The following is a 21,689-nucleotide window of genomic DNA, read 5'->3' on the forward strand; positions in this document are numbered from 1 at the left end:
TTTTCTCTATTGAAAATTTTATGAAGAAAGCCTCATGGGCTTAAGTCTTTTGTAGAAAGCTAAGACTGTGTATTTGAAACTGAGAGATATTATTTTTTTTTTCCCCCTTCTGCTAAGTATTGCCACTTAATTCTGACACAGGATGATTATTAAAGCAAATCCATGCCACTGCACCGTCCTCACAGAACCTGTCAGGACCGTGTCTTTGTGATACGCCGTTAAACCGGAGAGCAGCACTGTTGTTATGGTTCATCTACAGTGGGAAGCACATAGTCTTCCACAGAGCACTGCACCCATATGCTTGTTTGTTGGTAGCAGGCCCAGGCTCTGGGTTGCTGATTATACAGTAAGCACCTGCCCATGGCAGATCTGGCTCAGGACAGACTTCCTGTTACAGCGCCGCGGCTGCCTGAAATGAGATTTATGCAAACTTTTAGCCAGTGATGTCACAGTGCACTTGATAGACCCAAGGGCTATCTCCCTTTTACAGACATTTGATAAAATCAGGAACTTCACATACAACTCGGGAAGAAGTTCACCTCAGAACCTATTAGTGCAAACTATGAAAACTTGTTAGGGTCCTTTTCCTATCCTGAGATCCATCATTGCAAAGGGACTTCACAGAGTCCAAGGATCTCACTTTTTCTTTTTTTTTCCCTTTTTTTTTTCTTTTTTCCTTTTTTTTTTTTTTTTTTTGTTTCATGTGATTTTTTTTCAAGTCAGTTATTCTGGATGTTTGAAAACTGAATTTAGAAAAATTCACTCAGAAGTTGGCTGAATGTTGCAAGCTTGCAAAATGGAAGGATTTCCCCTCATTCCCCCTGTGAGTATATGGGGTTTATTCCTAAAATGTATCATTGTGCTCAGTGGCAAAAGGCAAAGTAAACCAGATTTTATTATTTGAGAATATCTCTGTTTTGGTTTGTACTTGCAATGCCAGGAAGTTGGGCTTAGGTCAATATATAAAGCTAGTGACAACACTGCAATGAATGGGAAATTAACATTTCCTCCCTAAACTTGTATCTGATTTTGATCTCCATTTGTTTTCACAGATTAAATGTATGGTAGTTTTATTACAGTATGCGTATAGCAAGTCAGTAAATTTTTTTCTTCAGTGCCGGCTTTGTGATGTAAGGCCGAGTCTTTCTTCAAGTTGTAATTCTTAATAATCTGGAGTATCTGACATAGTTTATGTATTTAACAGTCTACTAATCTGTCAGAGAAGAGTTTCTGAATGCTGATATTATGCATTGCAGATTTTAGGACTCTGCAGTTTGCAATGATGGCATTTTAGTTTTCTCTTGAGCTAATTCTCTTGAATTCACTTGCTATGAAAAAACAACTGGTGAACGAGGGGGAAAATCTGCATCTCTTAATTGGGTCTTTCAACGTTTAAGATACAAATTTATCTCTATGTTTACAAGGCTGTTTCTTTCCTTTCTTTAACTCTGAAGCATTGTTACACTGCTGTAATTTATCGTATGGAGAGTTCGGAAATTTTTATTTATGAAGAACATAATGTCACTAACCTGTTGTTCAGAAAAAAATCTTAACGGGAAATCTCTAAGCAGAATGGGTATAAGAGGCCCGAACTAGATTTTAAATTTGTAAAAGCTGAAGAGTTGTCAGATAAGGTGTTTTCACTTGGCTTTTTATGTGGTAGATGACTTACAGTAATCATTATATATGTTCAGAAAACAGAAGGAGACAATGCATATCCAAGAGTCCTTTTAACAAAACTTGTATCAAGTTTTCTTTTTGTCTTGTGCCATCTAATGAAGGCTAAAGACATGTTTCCTTACCTTCCACCCAGAAAGATGGCCCTTTGCATTCCTTTCATGATTGGTATCCATGTTGACTGAAAATATATATCTTCTTTTCAGAACACCCTTTATTCTAGCAATTCATCATCAGTGTCCATGAAAAGAGTGAGAAGACCCTAAAAATCTTTTTTCTTTTTCTTAAATACACTGAGTTGACCAGTGGATCTACTGTAAATGTGTCAGGATAGAAATCTGAAAAGAAACTGAGAAAATGTTAAAAGTACACAGAGATTTCTCAATGTGTTACTTGCTGGGCTATAAAAAAAAATGAAAAAGAAACTCAGACCTTGTCCTCAACTACCCCAAAAACCAGCATCTCCATTTAAAAAAAAAAAAAAAAAAAAAAGTTAAATTTCTGAATTTCTGTCCACTCATTCACTCATAGCCAAGTTTTCTGGATTCTTTTATCTGGTATTGAATTCCAGGGCAGACACTGAATAAATGGAGTGAAAATCTCACAGAGTTTGGCCCATATTCTAATCTGTGTTGCAATTAATATTCTGGCTGAACTCTGTTCAGCCAACGGGCAGTGAAAATACAATTACATCTTACAGGAGCACTCGACAGAGCAATTTGGGTTTTATTTCTGTGATTAAAATGCCCCAGAATTAATAATTTTGTGTTCTGTACTTTCAAAATTGTTTTAAGTGTACTTTGAGCACTGCCAGTTACAGCCCCACATGGCATCGTTATAAATGTCTGTGCCTCCTGGGACTTTTTCAGAGGGGAGACATAAGCCTGTTTCTAGACAGGGGTTTCTGTGAAGCAATACTTCCCTCCTCTGCTCCTCCCCTTTCAGTTGAGAGTGGGTCAGTAACTGCCTTCCTTTTGACTATGCTAGGAAACTCTTACCCTTCTTTTGGAAAACACTGCTCGAATAATTCATACGTACTGCATCTTTCTCTGAACATTAGGGATTTTGTGTGGAAAAGTTATGCAAACTGACATGTCTTCCAGTGCATGATAGAATCTAGCTGTGCTACAGGGCAAAAAATTATTAAGCCAAACACCTTTGCCTAAAGAGGGCCCCAGTTATATGTGAATCCCTAAGTAGCTACCTGTAGAAGTCACTGCTTTGAATGGAAGTATATTGGTATGAGAGCAAAAATGCCCTACAGAAGCACTGTGTTCCACCGAACTGCATTGCTAGCATGGTCCAGTGAGGCTGGCCCAATGAGTGACCGTGCCAATATTTTCACTCATCTTTTCTAAAATAGTTATGCTCTATTTTTTTTCCAAGGAAACACAGTTAATCTTGGCCTTAAAGCTTGTCTCAACAGCACATCACTGGAAACTGTGTGGAGCATTTCTGAATCACATGCCGGTGAATAGTTATGTCAGGATAACAAAAAAAGATCAGCATTTAGTGGATTTACAGTCACCCGGAATCATCTGGCAAAGTCTCGGTGAAAACAAGAATTTGCAGATTGCTATTCAGTTGAGTCCCCTGTATGTCTCTTAGCCAATGCCAACCAAGCTTTCTCCAAGTAGTTTTATGGGTTTTCCCTTGATTTTTGGGGCAAAGAAAGAGGATGAAGGCAACTCTCCATTTATCAAAGTCTGTGAACAGTTAGTGTGTTGTTTGTTCACCTCTTGCTTGAGTTTGAAATACGGTTTTAGAGAGCATACTGCACCTCACGGCATGTAGGAGATACCAAGAGACCACAGCTATGACTTCCTAACAAAGCCTTCTGTCAGTCTTTTACATGAAAACAATTACTAGAACAAATGGCCATTGACATCAGTTAAATATTAAATTGTAACATAAGCCATTCTTTGCTTTTTGTCAGGGGAAACAAAACAGTTCAGTGTCATGGAAGTGCTATTAGTAAGTAAGATGATGAAATGGGTGTGTGGGTGGGGAGGTTCCAGAGAAGGAAAGGCAAGTGGGTAAAGATTGGTACAAGAGGCAACAGCAGCACATGGTGAAACCTCTTCTAACTAGAGAAAAAGCTTTTAATAAAACTTAAAACCAAACCAAAACAGAGAGAGAATAAAAACAGGTTATTGGAAATAGTTTCTCTAATAAACAGAGGAAAATATCCCACCTTTCCATAGCATAAAGATAATCAGAGAGAATCCACACTGTACTGTCTCCTTTGGCCACCATCTGATTAAGTTCATGATACATAAACTTTTAAATATTTAATATATGTCTTTCGATATTAGTTACTGCACCCTTGAAGATCAGACACCATGATGGAAAGTGGTGCCAGTTCAAGTCCCTTGTGGCAATAGATTGGTCCAGGTTGCATTAATTAACAAGGACAAACACATACATATTTTATCGACTGAGCAGAAAAGAAATTCAATTAAGAAAATTTCCACAATCCATAATAAAGAGATTTTAAGTCCCAGACTTTCAAAGCAGAGTATGTAAAAAACCAATGATCTCTGTAAAAGCAGACTGGTTTTTAGATGTTGAGTATCTGTAACTCTGCATTCAGCCAGATCTGTAAATATTAAGGGAATCGCTTTTTAAAGAGTCTATTTAACACGTCTTCCTTTAGCTCTGGTTATTGAATACACATCTGAACTTGTAAAACTAGCTTTTGGATGGTAGAAATACTCCATTCTCAGCTCTCAGACTGTGAGACACTGTTGCCTGTTACAGTATATTAGACTGAAATGGGGGAGTTTGGAAAATCCTAGGGAAGAAGAGACAACAATGGAAGAGCACAACTAGGAAAAGTGACATGTTCTTTCCCACGCCTAAGAGACATATTGTTTATCTACTTTTGGATGGATGCTTGGCCTTCCTGCCAAGCTATACTTCTGTAAAAATATGAGTGACAGAGTTTTTGTTGTAGCAGTGGAAATTTTATACATAGCACATTAAGCCTAAATTGACAGGACACTGATTTCTTTGGAAATTTGTTTAGTTTGGGGTAAGTATTTATCAGAGCTAGAAACTTTGATGCATTTAGATATTAAAATTTTTATCATTTCCGTCAGTTTCTAATATTTTAGTTGACAGGAAACAAAGATTTTCTTTCAAACTATGTAAATTCATATGACTTTTTTAACCTCCATTTCTCCCAACTAGCATGATGTGCATTTTCCATTTCGATGTTGAGGTCTCTCCTCTTACAGAATATGAATGCTTTCCTTTGAGTTATGAAAAATTATAAATTATGAATATGAAGGCAAAACTTCATATATTCTTCAGGTTGACATGTTTTAACAGGAAGCATATATTTATGGAAAGGAAATGGGGGAGTGCGGTGAACTAATTTGCAAAGAGAATGAAAAGTAGAAATTCCATTCAGACCTTTATCCTGAAGAAAGCAAAACACAGTCTTATTACTTTTTCTTGTCAGAGATCAGAGTACACCACAGGTCTAAGGAATGGGATGAGTGAATTCATATAACCAGTCATGGTTAGAAAGAATACAAAGAAAACATATAGAGGAAAACCAGAAGCAACAAAGAATCCATGTTGTACTGTCTCCTTTGAACACCCCTCTGAAATCTGGAAAATAGTTTACACTTTCCATTACATCTCTGTGTAGATGAAGGACAATTCTATTGGAAACATCTTGATTTGGAAAGGGAAACTGCACCTACATCCTCTGGAGACCAGAAATAAGAGGAGTCCCATCACTGGTATCCCTGCTGTGAATACAGTTAAATGATGATTTGCTCCTTTCACTTAGTCTTTCCCTTAGATTGTCTTCATTGTGGATTATTATCTTCTCAAGATTTCCCCAAAGCAATTATCCCCCACCACAGATTATATTGGGAGCTGACAGCCAGGCAATGGATTTGTTCCTGAGGCTTTTGAATTTTCCATGGATCTGATGCCCAGTTAGTGTGTATTCTGGAAGTCATGATGTTTTAGGCAATCTTACCAGTGCTTTTTAATATGGTACACAGCTGCTACTAAGGATCTACCAAGGTCCAAATTATTTTCTAAAAGTGTTTTCTGTTTTTTTGTGTTCTAACATCTTAATCCTCTGGGAATAAGTCTCTCTTTTTCCTGATCTAATTTCTTCAATGTCATCATAGAAATTACATCCCTAGAAAAGGACAATCTCTAAATCCCCAAACTCCAATGGAATGCACTGAAGGAGTTAACTGAAAGAATTAGTGTAGAGTTAAAGAGAAGTGGTAACTCTGATGTAGTTTTCACCAGAAAAAAAATCTTTTCCTTTTGCCAGATGCTTATCTACCATCTCCATCTGGATTTTAATGGCAGCTGCTGCCTTAGGTTTCATGTTCTCAAGTAGTCTAGAGGAGGAAGAAAAAGAGAAGCTTGCCTGCTTTTCTGGCATGCTGTCACCATAGCCTAAGTTTACAAAATGCTGGTGTTCTGAAAATGAGACAGATGTATGGAGGGAGAGGAGGATTTGGGACATATGGACAGGAATACGAACATATAAACATCAAAAATATCTCCGTCAAGTTATCCTGTTGTTTTAAATATTTGTCCTTTTCTTTAGTTATGCTGAAGTCATTAACAGAAGGGAAATGTTTCTACTAGTACCTACTAGAGATAATTTCCTTTCAGAACAAAAATCAAGAAGGTATTTGAGTTCTACATTGCTGTTGACACCATAAGAATTTGTTCAGATTGGAAGAAAATATTGTAATGAGCTTAATCAGACAAAAGTTTAGCAAAGCCCTGTGAAGGACATTGCCCTATTCTAATTCTTCTGGAAACTACTCTGGAAAAAGACAAAACCAAATGTCAAATGAAGCAACAGAATTGTGCACAACTAATAATAAACAGACCACCTTTATCGAAATAACATAAGATGTTAATCAGTGTTAACACTGGACTACTAGATGTGTGGAGGAACACAAGTGGGAAAGTTCCCATATGTCACTTATTTTAAGAAGACAGAGAGGACTTTAATTCTACAGCTAAGCATCCAATAGGTCACAAATCAGTATCTGCTGCACATCTGGACTTTTTAAGCCTTGTTCTCTGTGCTTACCTAACAGTCCTGTGCAGTTGATTTGAACCAGCTAACATTTACAGTTCGTCTTGGACAAAAACTGAGAGTGTTTTTATGCCCTCTGTCAACATCATTACCCTCCTACAAACTGCCACCATTTAGTGATACCTCCTAAAACCACTCAGAATACATGCTTAGGCAAGACAAGTTTCTGCTTTCTCTTCTGTGTACAGGAGGAATAATAATAATAAACGTCTGCCACTACCAAAGAAAAGGTTTCCCTACTGTGCTGGTGTGATGGCATCTTGGCTTGGGCCTGATGTCCAAGACAGCTCTCTAAGTAGTATCCCCAGAAGGCTGCAGGGCATGTTATCAGACTGGGTCTAAGGAGGTGGATTACTCTATTTTATTTTAATTTTTTTTTTCCCAAACCAGTGTTTGGTGTCAAGCATTTTGTTCCTGACGATTCCAAAAGAACTTGAAGCCTCCCCCTTCTATCCCTAGGCAATGTAAAATGTGTTGGCATCTCCCCTTCGCTAACTGTATGAATAATTTTGAAGGGATTTGTGTAAGCTTACAGTTCTAAAAATTCCTCTTCTCTTTACAGCCCTCTGAAGATATGGTACCCTATGAGTCAGACCTCTACCGACAGCCCCATGACTATTACCAATATCTCAACAGTGATGGAGAGAGTCATGGTGGTAAGTTAAAAAATATCTCATTGGAGCATAAAGTCTTATGGGATACCACAGAAAAGATATTTAGGACATTTAGGAAAAGAACAAACATATTGCTGTGATCTATAATGTATAGGCACATACTTTCAAATCAGAAACCAACAATATTTTTTTCTGCCTAATGGCAGTGTTCCAACCCAGCAATTGCAACACGGTTTCTCTGAAAGAGAATTTTAGAAAGCACTGAATGATGCAAGGAGCTTCCAGGACATTCAGAGTATTGCCAGGAAAGTGGGATCTCATGATCTCTACCTTCATTATCTTCACTGTGGTTTTACTTTCCTCTGCAGATCAGAAGCAATACTGTATATCGTTTCTTGTGTTCCCATCTCCAATTTCTGTTTGACTTAGGTCCTAGATACTCTATTTGTGCCTTCATTTTAATTATGGTTTTTTGGTACTTGGTCTTTTCTGACTCCATATATTTCTCTCTTTCTTTTGATCTCTTTTGCATGCTGCCACACCTAGCTTTAACTTTCACTCTTCCTCCAGTCCACCCAAATACTTCCTCTCTAAATCTATGTAAAACTTCCTTGTAGCTGTTTGTACATAAACTTAGCTCAGTATAAAAACACTGCATGATTATTTATTGCCTCAATTTATGTATGTGAATACAAAGCTTTTGTGTCTTTATATTTTCATATTGTCTGGGAACAGGACTCTAAATCAATGGAGAGGGGAGAGTCTTGCCTTGTGAATTTTGTCTCCCATGCAATATAATGGTCCAGCAACACCACCCTGGAAATATCAGAGTCAATGTTGACTCAGGAAGGAAAAGCACCGTTCTACTGTATCACTCGTGGCAGTCCCTTCAGATCCTGGAGTTTCCCTAAAAGACTCCCACTGATATAGCAACTAGATCCATCACTGTCTAATTTAAGACATCTAACAACTTCACAGCATAGCACTGTTTTATCTGTCACAACAGAAGCTACCTTAAGGGACAGCAAGTTACAGAATGGGATTGTTCTGAGCATTTAACAGAAAAAGATTCCTACCTAAATTTATTGTCTACATTGCATTCAGGAAACACCTATGATATTCTTAATGCCTGGAGACAAAGAATTAATTCAGTTTTTATAAGTTGCCTCATGGCATCTGTCAAGTCACATTACTCAACCCAGCAAATTCCACGTGGAAATTCAGGGTTTTTACATTATAATCTGTACCTGTTTACACACCCATAAAATGAGGATAACAGTTACTATCTCAAAAGGCAATTGTGACAATTAAACAATAAATATAAAAGATGCCATGTAGGAAAAAGCACTGGTAAATAACTTTTCTGTCATTAAATCTAGGCTACCTCAGGCAACAATGTCCCTTTATCTTTCATAATGTTAACATCCCATCTGGTTTACTGCTCATTTTTTCTGTTGGATGGCTGCTCCTAAGGTACACTGCTCAGATCATTAACACATTTTTACTCATCATAATGAACACAACAAAAACTCTAAAGACACCTGCGTGTGTTATGGCCTACATAGTACCTAAACACCCACTTTGAACAGAAATTTGTCTTTCTCTCAACTTGTGTTGCACTTGTCCTAAAGACCAAAAAACCACTTTGTTTAATGTTTTAACTCCTGCAGCAAATGGTTATGGAAGAGGCAGCTTAATCCCAGCCTGCACATTTCAATCCAATTTTTATATATGAGAGCACCCGTAGTTGGTTGTGTCTACATATCTAATATGCCCTGTTCTTTCCTGAACTGCTCACCGTTCAAAACAGCAATGAACAAGCAAAGGGGAGTGAAAAACACACATTAACACCTTTTGCTTCTTTCTTATAAACATTGACAAACCCAACTTTGGCTTTCACTTTGTTAACATGACAGAAGTAGTGGGTCTTGAGAAGAGCAGGAAAGGGACATCAAAAACTGCTTTTAGAAATGTATACTAAGTGTTCAGAACAATGTGGATAAAAGCACAATGACTGAAAAATGGTGGGGGAAAAGAATAAATAAGGTGCTGCAGTAATAGCAGTGAAGTGAAAAGCCAAAAACATGATTAGATAGGAGAAAAAGAAGTAGTAAGTAGGACAGAATTGTGAGAGAGGAATGCAGCTTGAGGTACAGTGAGATCTCTGGAAACACATAAAAAATAATTTTGCAGGTCTACTCAATACCACTATGGACCTCAAAGAAAAGTTACCGGAAAAAGTAAATAGATACTACAAGGCAGAGTAATACTTCTGACTTTGCTGATAAGAGACTGCTAAATAAGTAGAAGGTCTTACTCAAGTGTCAGACTACCTCTCTCTCACTGCTAGCCAACTAATTTTGTGAAAGGGAGATGGCAATAGCTTAAGATGTAGATCTGTGTGACATGCATTATTGTCACTTTTGTAGAACATAATCCTGAAGGCAACCCTTACTCCATGTTTACATGAGTAGGCAGTAAAGTACACACAATAGTGTGTCACTAATTTAATATGTGGGAGATCATTGCCAGTAAGTGAACACTAAATTTAACTAGCAAAAACACACCACAAAAATATCCATATGTTCATCATAACATTCATTGTTTGTGTTTATTTTGTATACTGCAATTTAACTATTTTGTAAATATTGTAATAAACACAGAGACACAGTCATGCAGGACAGAAGCTACTTCAAATGAGCATGTATTAGTCCATCACCCTACCCCAAGCTTGTACGCTAGTAAGTCTGGAAATGTAATACAGCTTATTTTGTAACACTAACGCAATCTTAGTAATTACAAAATTCCACTGCAGCTTTGTCTCTAAGTTATTACTAAACATTATTGGTTTAGTAAAAATCACGTTTTGTTTGAAGCTTAATGCTGACCCTTGTTCACTTTGGTGCTAGTCTCATGGAAGTTACTAGATTTTGTGATCTGGAATTTTATTTTCATCCCACCTCCTCGAGTAATATGATCATTTAAGAAGTTCGGCTTTGTTTTTGTTAGGATTTTAGCTCACGCAGAAGTGGAGGAAAGTCCAGACTTGTGAACCTTAGTTTTAAATGCTACATGGAAAATAGAAAGAACTCCAAACTTAATTTAAAAATCCCCTTGCTTCAAAGCTATCCTCATGATTTGCTGGGCCCTGACTCATAGATTTTCAAACATTTGGCATTATTAAAATCATGAAGTGTGTAAAGTGAGAGCTAAGAATATCCTACTGTGGTTATAGATGGACTGCTGCCACTGCCTAGGAGCACAGCATTTTAGTCAACAAAGAGCGATTCTGTAGGGAATCAAGACATTCATTTTCCAGTGTCCTTCAATATTTTTCTCATTTCTTCTACGGGTTTTTTGTGGGTTGTTTTTTCACATGAGCGAAACACAGTGGGAATATCTAAGCTGTGCAATGTGGTGCCGTGTAAGAAACCCTCTCCTAGTTCAAAATGAGCTGGAAAATCTGTACAGCTCAGAGCAGAACCACTCAGAGCCACTAGCTGAGACCTCAGAAGCACAGCCATGTCAACAGTCGTCTCCTTAACCCGGCAGAGCGCTGTGCTGACAGAGCTGTCACGTTTCCGGTTCAAGAGCTGGCTCATGAGTTTCTACATGGTGTTGCACTGCGTGATGCAGATTGAGCCTATTACTCCACCTTAGAATAAATACCTTCCTTAAGCCTATTTCGCATTCTAACTGCTGGTTCTAACACCATTCATCTATTAAAACAGGAGCAAAGCAATTTACATTGGTCAGAAGGTGACTGAGGAAGTTGTTACATTTTCTCACTTGTAGAGTGAGAATCTGCCTCCACAGCGAATATTAACACAATGCCTTTAGGTCTGCTTTTGCTTCCCAGCAGGCTAACATCCTCTCTGTCATGGGAGGGAGTTCAGAATTCATGATTGTCCTTCCTCTAACCTTTCGCTACATACAAGACCAAAACAAACACGATCTCCATGTCTCTATAAGAGAGAATTTTTTTCACATCCTCTTTCACTTCACATGAAATTTCTCATAATGACTCCACTGTGTAGCCCTAGCTTGGCTTTTGATGACATTTTTCTTTACCCAAAGAATAGACACTTTCCATTTCTAGAATTTTTCTCTCCTTTCTTTTTAGTTCCTTCCACCTTTACATTTTTGAGAAAAGAACAGAATTGCTATGCGTTACTGATATAACACCAACAAAGAACATAGAAGGAAACAGCTGTTGATAGCTCTAATAACTGCAGACAGATATATTTACATTTTTTTTATATTTTCATGTGCAATAACTTATCCACGATTGTTAACTGCAGAGGGGCTTCTGGAGACAGAATTTGAGTTTCTCTTTTAATGTAACTAAAATAATATTGTTTCTTCTAGGCATCACTGTGAAATTATAGATAATTTAGAAAGAAATAAGGACTTTTCCTCCTGTCACAACTTGAATTTTTGGTCATAAGTTTGCATTGAAGTAATTTCTGATGTATTTATTTTGTAATGTATTAGTATTATGTGGTCACTGTAAGTCCCTAAATGCTGTGCTATTAGTACTATTCTATTATAGTATTTTTACAGCAGCACCTAATTCCATAAAAAAGGAATTCAGTAATGACTAGGCTAAATATTACATAGTGATTAACATGAATATGCATAAACAGTGTTCCGTAGGTTAATTTACTTGCCAAGAAAGAGTTTAGAAGAACCGTTCTGGAGGCAGCAGAAACCTTGTCATAGGCTCCAAAAACCTAAGAGGTATCTTCAAGCATAAAAAAATAACTGCTGATAAAAAAATTACTTAAGAAGAATCAAAAGTCAACCACTTGGAGAATGCACAAATACTCATGACTATGCATGCTGGAAATGTACTGTGTTTTCTCTTGACCATCACAGTTACCACTAGTAAGACATTCCACAGCTGAAGACCTGCCTTTGGCAGCCTCAGAGACTTTTGCCTGGGCTTCGTCATCCTCACAGTTTTGCACTGATCACTTTTGCTGTAGCAGCTTGTCAAAGAGAAGAATATACATTGCCATCTCACAGAGCACCTTTTGCATAAGCAGCAGAGCCCGATCATCCCAAGGAACAAGAGTACAGATTACTCCTGCAATGTATTCTCAACAATTTAGTATGCAGGGCTGCCCTGGGTATATGGGGCCTCAATGGCTGGCTCTACTTAGAGAAGTCTGATGTAATTTAACCCAGAAAAAGCAGGAGTTAGCTTGGCTCGATCTTCCAACTAAACAAAAATATTTCCGATTTAAAGTGTCCAAAGCCTCCTACCAGGCCACCCAGCCTTAGATGACCTGTGGATTCAAACTCTCACACACTCTGCCTTTTCCTGGGTTGGTGCAGATGTGAAGGTGAAAGTACCTATGTACTTTACACCCATAAAAATCACTTTTTTACCAGAGAAAACAAAACTTTTCTCTACAACTACACCATGAATAAGAGCTACCGTGTATTGCAATTATAACTTTGGGCTGTAAAATCCATACATAGCCCACAGAAAGCACTATACAACAAAGCAAAGAGATTACAAAGTAATGTAGCAACTCCCTGGGTGCTTTTATAAGCACCTTTCCATCTCATGTACATGCTGTGGCATGGTTTATCTATGAATCGGAAAAGCGTGAAGGATAAAAAAGTAAGCACTGGTGTGGTAAATGGTCTGATAGAGCCTCCAAATAAATCTCTACAGGCCTGAGCCATAAAAGCAGCTGAAAGAGCTTACAAATTCTCAGATACAACTGCGTTTGGTATAAACACATCCCTGAGTTCCCTCTAAAGGATGCCACATTCAAAGTCACTATCCTGGATTTCAAAGCTTCAGTGAGATTAGACCTAACTGTTTGAAACATAAGTGGGGAAGGATGAGGAGGAAGAAGCTGAGAGAAGGAATGAAACTGGTATTTAAGAAAAAACAGTCATAACACATTAGTATCCAGATAATGACATACACAGTAACATCATGTTACAGAATGAGACAATTACTCCTCTAAATTTAATACAACTACACTTGGAACAACATGTTCAGTTCTGTCCATCGTCTTACTGGAAGGAGGTTAATAGCTGAGAGGCAGCTTGAAGAAGTGCACAAGTATGATTACGGGGGTGAATATACTGATTTATATTGGAAGACTAAGAGCTAAATACAGGCAGCTGGGTTAAGTGATAGTTAGGAGTAGGTTGTAAGTGTACATGATAGCAACCTGAAAACATATGAAGGGTAGGACAGAAATTAATTATATAGTACAAGGGAAGAAAACTCAGAATAGTAAGATATAAATTAGAACTGTTACACTGAATATCAGAAAGAAATTCTGTCCATGTATAAAACGACGCATGAAAAGTTAAACTATGGAAGATTAGTTCCTAGCTCAGTCAGAGCAGAGTGCATGGTGTAGACTTCAGTTTCAAAAAACAGAGTGAACACAAACATGTGCATAATTATGCATGCAGCTACTGTATGTAAGAGAGAAATAGAATTTGCAGTGCTTCACAATGCCTCTAGCAGATGTTGAAATTTGAGCCACAAATAAGAAATCCTAAAATTTTTGGAGGCTTATATTGAACTAAAAAACTAGAAATCTAAAACTGAAAATTATCATGAATTTAATTTCAAAAGTAAATAAATCAGGAAACAGCATAGTGGTTATCCGAGTACTTTTTTATGGTTTTGAAAAAAAAAATCTAAATTACCACAGAAATTTCAAACACGCTAAAGAGATAAAAAAAAAGTAGAGAAAGAGTAGCATCAGAATTTAGCCTCACTGTAAACAGTGCATGCTAGACTGCCGCAACAACTTATCCTTTTAATCTCTAATATTGGTACTGAAAAATGTGTGACATATCAACACACAAATACAGGAAACATCTAGGGAAGTGCTGTGCCTTTTCTGCAGCACTCCTGAAATTTTGCTAGCAGAGTAAAATAAAGACTGAATGTCATTGCAGAATAATCTGTAAATTTTCTCCATCTCCTCATTTGCATGCCATACGGAAGAGTGTAATGAGAATATGACAATATGCCAATCAGTAAAATTTCTTGCCTCAAGAATGAAAATGTAAGATTGTCATGGTCTCTTCTTGAGAAAGGTGCCAGTATTAATGTCTTTTGCATCTTGTGCAAAATTATCATTGAAATCCATCTCTCCATCTAAGAGTACTCACCTAGCTGAAGTGATCTGTGTATTACTTTTCAACCACAGGCATTTGTGAGATTAGGAAAATAAACTTTACACTAAACTAAACTTTACACCAAACTAAACTTTACACTAAACTAAACTATAGTCACCGGAGACAGACAGGTCAACAGAGAGGGATGGTGTGGAGAGGGCAGAAAGGACAGTGGCAGGAGTAGGAACCAATACAAGACAGGTAAATGCCACATTTCTTAATCTTGTCATGACAGACAATCTGTATCTATTTTCCTCAGATCATTACTGGGAATATCATCCACACCACATGCACAGTGAGTTTGAGACCTTTGGAGACAATCACTTCACAGAACTGCAGAGCGTACAGCCTCCCCAGCTGCAACAGCTCTACAGGCACATGGAGATTGAACAAATGCACGTCTTGGATTCTGCAATCCCAACCACACACATCGGACTCAACCATCAGGTATGGCTACCAACCCTTACTCCAAACTTAGGATGACAGTTAAGGGTAAGGAAAATAGTGTCTCAGGGAATGGATACTCTTAGGTGAAAGAGATTGACGAAATGAATTACACAAGTTCTCACTGCACAAGCTCTTGATATAAAACTCTTCATTCTCAGGACAAATGTGGTTTAAGCATTCTTTTTAGCTGGATAATGAGGAGTCACGTTCCTCAAACTGTGCCTTAAAGGTTAACTGCATTTTGTGGAGGTTTTTGAAATGTCAAAATTTTGTTTAATTTGGAATGAAAATCAACTGTTCTGAAATTCTGCAGAGGAGCTGGACCTGAGAAACTACGCATTGTCATAGCAAGGGTATCCACAACTACTGGAAAGTATTCTGAGCCTCAAAGTAGTAGGAAAGTTTTAAATATTTCCAAGCAACCCTGACAATTTTACATGATCTGTACAAGAAATGCTAACAAAGACAAGTCACTGGTAATTTTTCCACAGCGAAACAGGCTGATGACAACCTAATTGTTTTTTTTACCTGAAAGTAAATAAGTCACGAGCCAAAACACACTGTCTTGTCTCTGCTCAGATTTTACAGGAAGCCAGTCATTGGCCTGTAAAAAAGGTACTCCTTTGTGCAGTAAAGATAGTCACCAAAGTGCCAGTGAATTCTCACTGAAGTGAAATTATAAGGGGTTCCATTGTACTACAAAGATCCCAAGCAACATGGGTGTGGAGATTGCTTTTAACTCTTGATCTTACAAGAATATGCCCGAAGTCATCACTGGAAGCAATAAGAAAGCTCAGTGATCTTGTCCTAAGGAGTTTCCCAAGGCAGGCAAACTGCATACAATGTGCTGAATACAAGACAGAGTAGGACAGAGGTGAGATAAAAAAGTGTTTGCCAATTACAGTGCTGCATATAATATGTGATTGCTGAAGTTTTGTGAGAGAAACTGCAGGCACGGAGTTATCATTTTGAGTTGCTTTGTTCAAATCAAACTGGAATTGTGTATATATATTAATCAGTAAGAAAAAAATAAGAGCACTGTCAATAGGAAACTGACTGACTGCAAGCCATCAGACTTCTCACCCTACTACTCAGAAAAGAAATCAGGAATAGAACAGAAGATGTAGATACAAACAAAGAATTAGGAACAGAAAGTTACAAATATAAAAAATGTTTCATGGAACAGCAGTCTGTGGGAAGCTTCAAGTTGTTTCAGTTGCTCACTGCAACTGCTAAGACGTAATAACCAACCGTTACCTCCAACCAAAGGCAAAAAGAATAAAAATTAGCCCCTTTATGGGTGTCTTTGAAAGGACCACCAAAAAACAAGAGAGGGTCACTTCATTCTACTCAATTATAATTTTTCATTTCAGGACAAAAGGCAGAGAATTAATTTTGTTACAACTTTTGATAAAGAGCACTGTGCTCTCTCCGCCCCACCCCATACCAAGCTGCAGAAGATATTAGTAGGTAGAGTTTCACCACTACCCTCTACTTCCTTACCAGCTGGGGATCTTTGGCTTTTTACTTTGACCTACAGCAGCTCATGCAAGTGGTACTTGGCAAGCTCTGAGGTTCAGACCCCGGTGTGTCCCAGCCACACTCCTAGGCAACACATATTATTATTAAGGCATTTTCAAAGAAAGAGAAGAGGGAGGCAAGATTTAATCCTCTGCTGAATTTGCCAGCTACTAACTGCACCCATGCTTGTCGTGCAATATTAGAGTTACAGTTTGCAAATAAAGGAAGAACACAAAAAGGCATTTCTCTGATTTTCTGTTGATATCACATTATTTGTGAAATCAAATTTGATCTCAAGCTTTTCTTGGACAAGATTTCTTCAAAAAGTTTTGTTAGCCAACAGATGTTCTCACAAATAATAAATTAAGAAAAGAATAGTCATTTGGAAGGGAGAATGACAGAAAAGGTTGGAAAGCTGAGGAGCTTTAGAAAGAGGAAAATCAAAAATTGATGCCACAGACCCTGAGACAACATCAGAATATGGGAAGTAGCTAGCAGTTTCTTAAGCTTTCTCTCTCCAGAACTGTATTAGTAGCCTGGCTCTTTCAGACACACTAACAGGTCCTCCGTGACTCCGTGTAACATAACTGTGTGACACTCTGTGTATCGACCTGCGCTGAGTTTCAGGCGCAAAGTAAGTGTAAAAATACGCAGATCGGGAAAGTGGGGTCAGCGTGGAGGAAGGTTACTCAACTCCCCAAGTTGGCCTCTCCAGCTCACTTTGCTTGCCAGACACTGCTCCCCCTCCCTCCTCCACAGCACTATCCCACTGTCCCCTCCATGCCCAGAGGAGGGGTTTCCATACTCCCACACCATCCCCCAGCGCACTCCAGGTTTCCACAACCTTTTTCTCTGCAGGGGCACCAATCTCTCTTCCCCTCCCCTGTAAGACATTGTCCCACCTTCTCCTTCCCCTTCCCCCATGGCAGAGTCTCTCCCTTCCTTCCTACCCCTGAGGCCGCAGCTTTCTTAACTGTAAAAAGCTAAAGGTGACTCTGTGGTGAGGGCTGAAGTTTCGCTCTTGGGGATCTGACAGGAAGCTTACACACTCTCTTACCCAATCCTGGCCTTCCTGCCAGATCAGCTCCAGCCAATCTGCCAACTCATTAACCGTCAGCTGCTGCACCCCCAAACCAGCCCTTTGCACACTCCTTATTGGGACATTTTAAACCGGTGCAAAATCATCTGAAAAGCACCACCTGGCAAAGCCCAACATGGGGTGGGTGGCGTGACTCATGAAGTGAACACCCACTCCCCACTTCTGTGCCTAAGGTCCCCTGGGAAGGGAATCAGGCTCAAGATGTCCTTTCTCAGTAGAGGGAAGAAAGAGTAGTTCATAGAATCACAGCATGATTTGGGTCGGAAGGGACCTTAGATCATCCAGTTCCAACCCCCCTGCCATGGGCAGGGACACCTTCCACTAGCCCAGGTTGCCCAAAGCCCCGTCCAACCTGGCCTGGAACCCTTCCAGGGAGGGGGCAGCCACAGCTTCTCTGGGCAACATGTGCCAGGGCCTCACCACCCTCACGGGGAAGAATGTCTTCCTTAGATCTAATCTAAAACTACCCTCTTTCAGTTTAAAACTGTTACCCTTCAATCCTATCCCTACACCCCCTGATCAAGAGTCCCTCCCCAGCTTTCCTGTAGCCCCTTTAAGCACTGGGAGGCCACTCTAAGGTCTCCCCGGAGCCTTCTCTTCTCCAGCTGAACCCCCCCCAACTCTCTCAGCCTGTCCTCACAAGGAGGTGCTCCAGCCCCCCGAGCATCTTCGTGGCCTCCTCTGGACCCGCTTGAGCAGGTCCATATCCTTATGCTGGAGCCCCCAGAGCTTGACACAGCTCTGCAGGGGGGCGGGGTCTCACAAGAGCAGAGTAGAGGGGGAGAATCCCTTCCCTTGACCTGCTGCCCACCCTGCTCTGGATGCAGCCCAGGATACAGGTGGCTTTCTGGTCTGGAAGTGGACATTGCTGGCTCATAGTCAGTTTTTCATCCACTAAGTTCATCCATCCAGTTCAAAAGGAGCTCACCTTCCAGGACTATTGATCTGGCCCATTTCATGAAAACCACATTGTATATGCTGTGGGGTTTAAAGGATGTTGGTTGGTTCTTTTTAATGTAGGAATTGGGTTCTTACTCCCTGTCCCTCAGACTGATCTATTTCTCAGCCTTAAATGAACAGCTACAATAAGTCATGGCAACTGGTCGTGATCCCTACTAAATCAGACTGCAGCTGAGCATTTACAGAGCTGTGGTATATTCCACACTGCTCCTGACAAGACCTCTATATAAGGGCATGAGAATTTAGCACAAAAAGTGTCTTTCTAGCTTTGCAGATGAGAAATCCCCGTTAATGGGGAATTTTCAGATAGCCACTTAGGAAAAGAGTATGTTAGCCAATATCATGTGTCCTTTATCTTAGTGCTAAGGCTATTCCCCTCCTCACAGGGGAAATTCATGACAGGAAGCTGACAGACCCATGTAACCCTGTCTCCAGAGTTGGATGCAGTCCTATAGGGATACAGTGCCATCAGAAGCTACTATGCCTGAGAAAGGAAGAGGACAGCAGAGCCAAAGCTAGTCAAAGTGGCCATGCTAGGGCAGAACTCTTCAGCTATTTCAAATTTAAAAGAGAAATTCTAAAAGGTCTGTGTTAGAAAAAAAAAGTTGTTCTCAAAAGCAGTTTTAGATAGGCGGGGGATAGGCGACAGCGATCAGAAACTCATTAGGAAGAAGAGTAGCTTTGGGAAGGTATGGGGGAAGAGGGACAATATCACTTGCATAGGACATAATATATGAGAAAGTTCTGACCTTCACAACCTTGTACCTGCTTCCCTCTTGTAAAGATGCATCTTTGCATATGTGCAAGTGTTGACTGTTATCTGGAAGTGTTTCTTAATTGCATAGCATTTATTATAAATGTCAACAGCTAAGTCACTCAGTATTACCCTAAACAATCTCATATACTTCCTACCTTCTTCCCACTTTTCTCTGTAACTCTCTCAATTACATTTCTTTTTGTTAATCTCAATGCCCCACCCTCTATTGCTACCTCCTCCCTCTACTACTTTTTTCTCCTGAAGGTGTCCTATTTGCCCCGGATGTGCCTACAGTACTCATCTCCACCACAGCCCAGTTCTGATGAGGAAGACATAGAAAGGCAGAGCCCTCCATTGGAGGTGTCAGATGGGGAGACTGATGGTGTGGAGCCTGGGCCTGGAATTATGCATGGAGAAACAGGTCAGTGAAGACGGAGGGACTCAGTCAAGCTGTTACGTTACCATGATGACAGTGAATAATACTGTAGAACTGCTGTGCTGGTATTTCATCCCATTGCCAAAGTTTCAGTCTCCCTGACTCCTTGCACCCTCCTGTCCTCCAAATCTTTTAGGACCATAACTGTGTCTGTATCTGAAATCTCATTTCTTCACATACTCCCGCTTCCTCCTTCTGCCTTGCCTAGTCAGGCTTCCTGAATGGAATTGGTTTTTGCCATTTCTACTCCAATTTCCATCAACAGGTTGGAAAACCAAGGCAAGAAAGTCAAGGAACTGATTTTTAAAAAGATTTAGCTCTGTTTGCTCAGTACCTGAAAGTCAGGTTCTGTATAACCTGCCCAAATTAGCTTCAGATTAGTTTCAAATTAGCAATGCTTTTCAGATAGCTTCAAATTAGCAAATTAATTTCAAAACATTTCAAATTTATTTCAAAATTTTTTCTTCTTGTTTTTTCTTCTTGGTACATCAGTCCACATTATGTCCTCACAGTGTAACACTGTCTATTGTTATAAATGTTGCAAACTGAAGAAGTTTTGTGACTGACAAGCTAGCTCAAACAGTTATATGAATTACATACATTCTGCTGTTTCACCAGGAACTACACACTAATAGTAATGCTCCACTGCCTTTCTTCTATGACCCACACAGGCAGCAAGAAGAAGATACGTCTGTATCAGTTCCTTCTGGACCTTCTTCGCAGTGGAGACATGAAGGACAGCATCTGGTGGGTGGACAAGGAAAAAGGTACTTTCCAGTTCTCCTCCAAACACAAAGAAGCATTGGCGAATCGCTGGGGCATCCAGAAAGGCAATCGCAAGAAAATGACCTACCAGAAGATGGCGCGGGCTTTGAGAAACTACGGCAAGACAGGGGAGGTCAAGAAAGTCAAGAAGAAGCTGACCTACCAGTTTAGTGGAGAGGTGATGGGAAGGGGGGTCACTGATAGGAAGCATTATCCTCACTGAGGCCATGGGACCCTAAGCAAGAAAAATATTAAGACCTCCTGGCTGGATACCAGCAGAGGAGATGGACGCATCTTTCTCTTTGCTTCCTGTGCCCCCTTCTCTGCCTTTAAACGTCCTTTACCATCAGATGTTTCTGGTACGAATTCCCTTCTTCAGCATCTGAGAATCCTAAACGTGACAGAATTCTTTGCTTCCATCCTACAAGTTGGACAGAGTTGGGAAATTTAAACAATGTACAAATATATTATTGTCAGGAAAGATTTTTTTTTTTTTTTTGATTGTATTGTAACTAAAGAATACAGCTGATGAAGTTTGCCTTCAAAGGTGGTGCTGTGTCAGTCACAGTGACACTGCATTAGCTTACAGCTTACAAACTAGCATTAATACAGGCTCTGCCGCAGCTCTCAAAGCTAGAGAGAAGTTTGCAGATCTGGGAATGATACTCGTTCTTTTAAATAGTAATAACATGTACATATTTAATAAAATTTGATATAATGAAGTTCTGGTGTTTGCATAATAAATGATCACTTCACAAACAAATCTCATGTGCATTCACTTATGCAGATACAGCTCATGTGTGGTACCTGAACAAAAAAAACCCCACAGGGTTATCGGGCCTTATCCATCTGTCTCTGCTTTTTAATTTTCTTAGAAACATCATCAATGCTGTCAAACTAAGTCACAAAGATAATACATGAGCTACGTTACTGTGAAAGAGACTGCAGTAGTGATGTCAATTTTGAAATACATATGTATCTGTCATTATTTTTTCCTGTGCAAGTGAAGCCCTGCCAGTTGAATAATTTCTATTCACTTATACCAAGAATGGCATTTATAGCTCTATCCAGTTTAGAACATAACAATTAACTATATTCTTCTGTGGTTTTGCTAATTTTCCTGCTTCTGTTCTTTCCTCTTGCTTGCTTACCTCCAC

General features: G+C 39.4%; 1 protein-coding gene across 4 annotated transcripts; it reads left to right on the forward strand.

Annotated features, from left to right (window-relative positions):
- The first annotated feature begins 613 nt into the window (after nucleotides 1–613).
- SPI1 (Spi-1 proto-oncogene) lies at nucleotides 614–21,257 on the forward strand. 4 transcript variants are annotated; one of them, XM_074909116.1, is made up of 6 exons: nucleotides 614–823; nucleotides 1,091–1,093; nucleotides 7,332–7,425; nucleotides 14,807–14,994; nucleotides 19,596–19,752; nucleotides 20,439–21,257. In XM_074909116.1, exons 1-6 carry the CDS (start codon nucleotides 779–781, stop codon nucleotides 20,753–20,755), a joined length of 804 nt encoding a protein of 267 aa, XP_074765217.1. In that variant the 5' UTR covers nucleotides 614–778; the 3' UTR covers nucleotides 20,756–21,257. The 4 variants fall into 4 exon arrangements, with proteins under 4 accessions (XP_074765217.1, XP_074765216.1, XP_074765218.1 ...); XM_074909115.1 differs by lacking the exon at nucleotides 1,091–1,093; XM_074909117.1 differs by lacking the exon at nucleotides 1,091–1,093 and having other exon boundaries at nucleotides 19,626–19,752.
- The last annotated feature ends 432 nt before the right edge of the window (nucleotides 21,258–21,689 follow it).

The sequence above is a fragment of the Athene noctua genome, chromosome 6 (assembly GCF_965140245.1).
Source record: "Athene noctua chromosome 6, bAthNoc1.hap1.1, whole genome shotgun sequence".
NCBI lineage: Eukaryota > Metazoa > Chordata > Aves > Strigiformes > Strigidae > Athene > Athene noctua.

Coding starts and splice junctions, on each gene's coding strand:
- SPI1 (XM_074909116.1), top strand. CDS start 779: ATGTTGCAAGCTTGCAAAATGGAAGGATTTCCCCTCATTCCCCCT. Junction 7,426..14,806: donor TGATGGAGAGAGTCATGGTG/GTAAGTTAAAAA, acceptor TATTTTCCTCAG/ATCATTACTGGGAATATCAT. Junction 14,995..19,595: donor ACATCGGACTCAACCATCAG/GTATGGCTACCA, acceptor TTTCTCCTGAAG/GTGTCCTATTTGCCCCGGAT.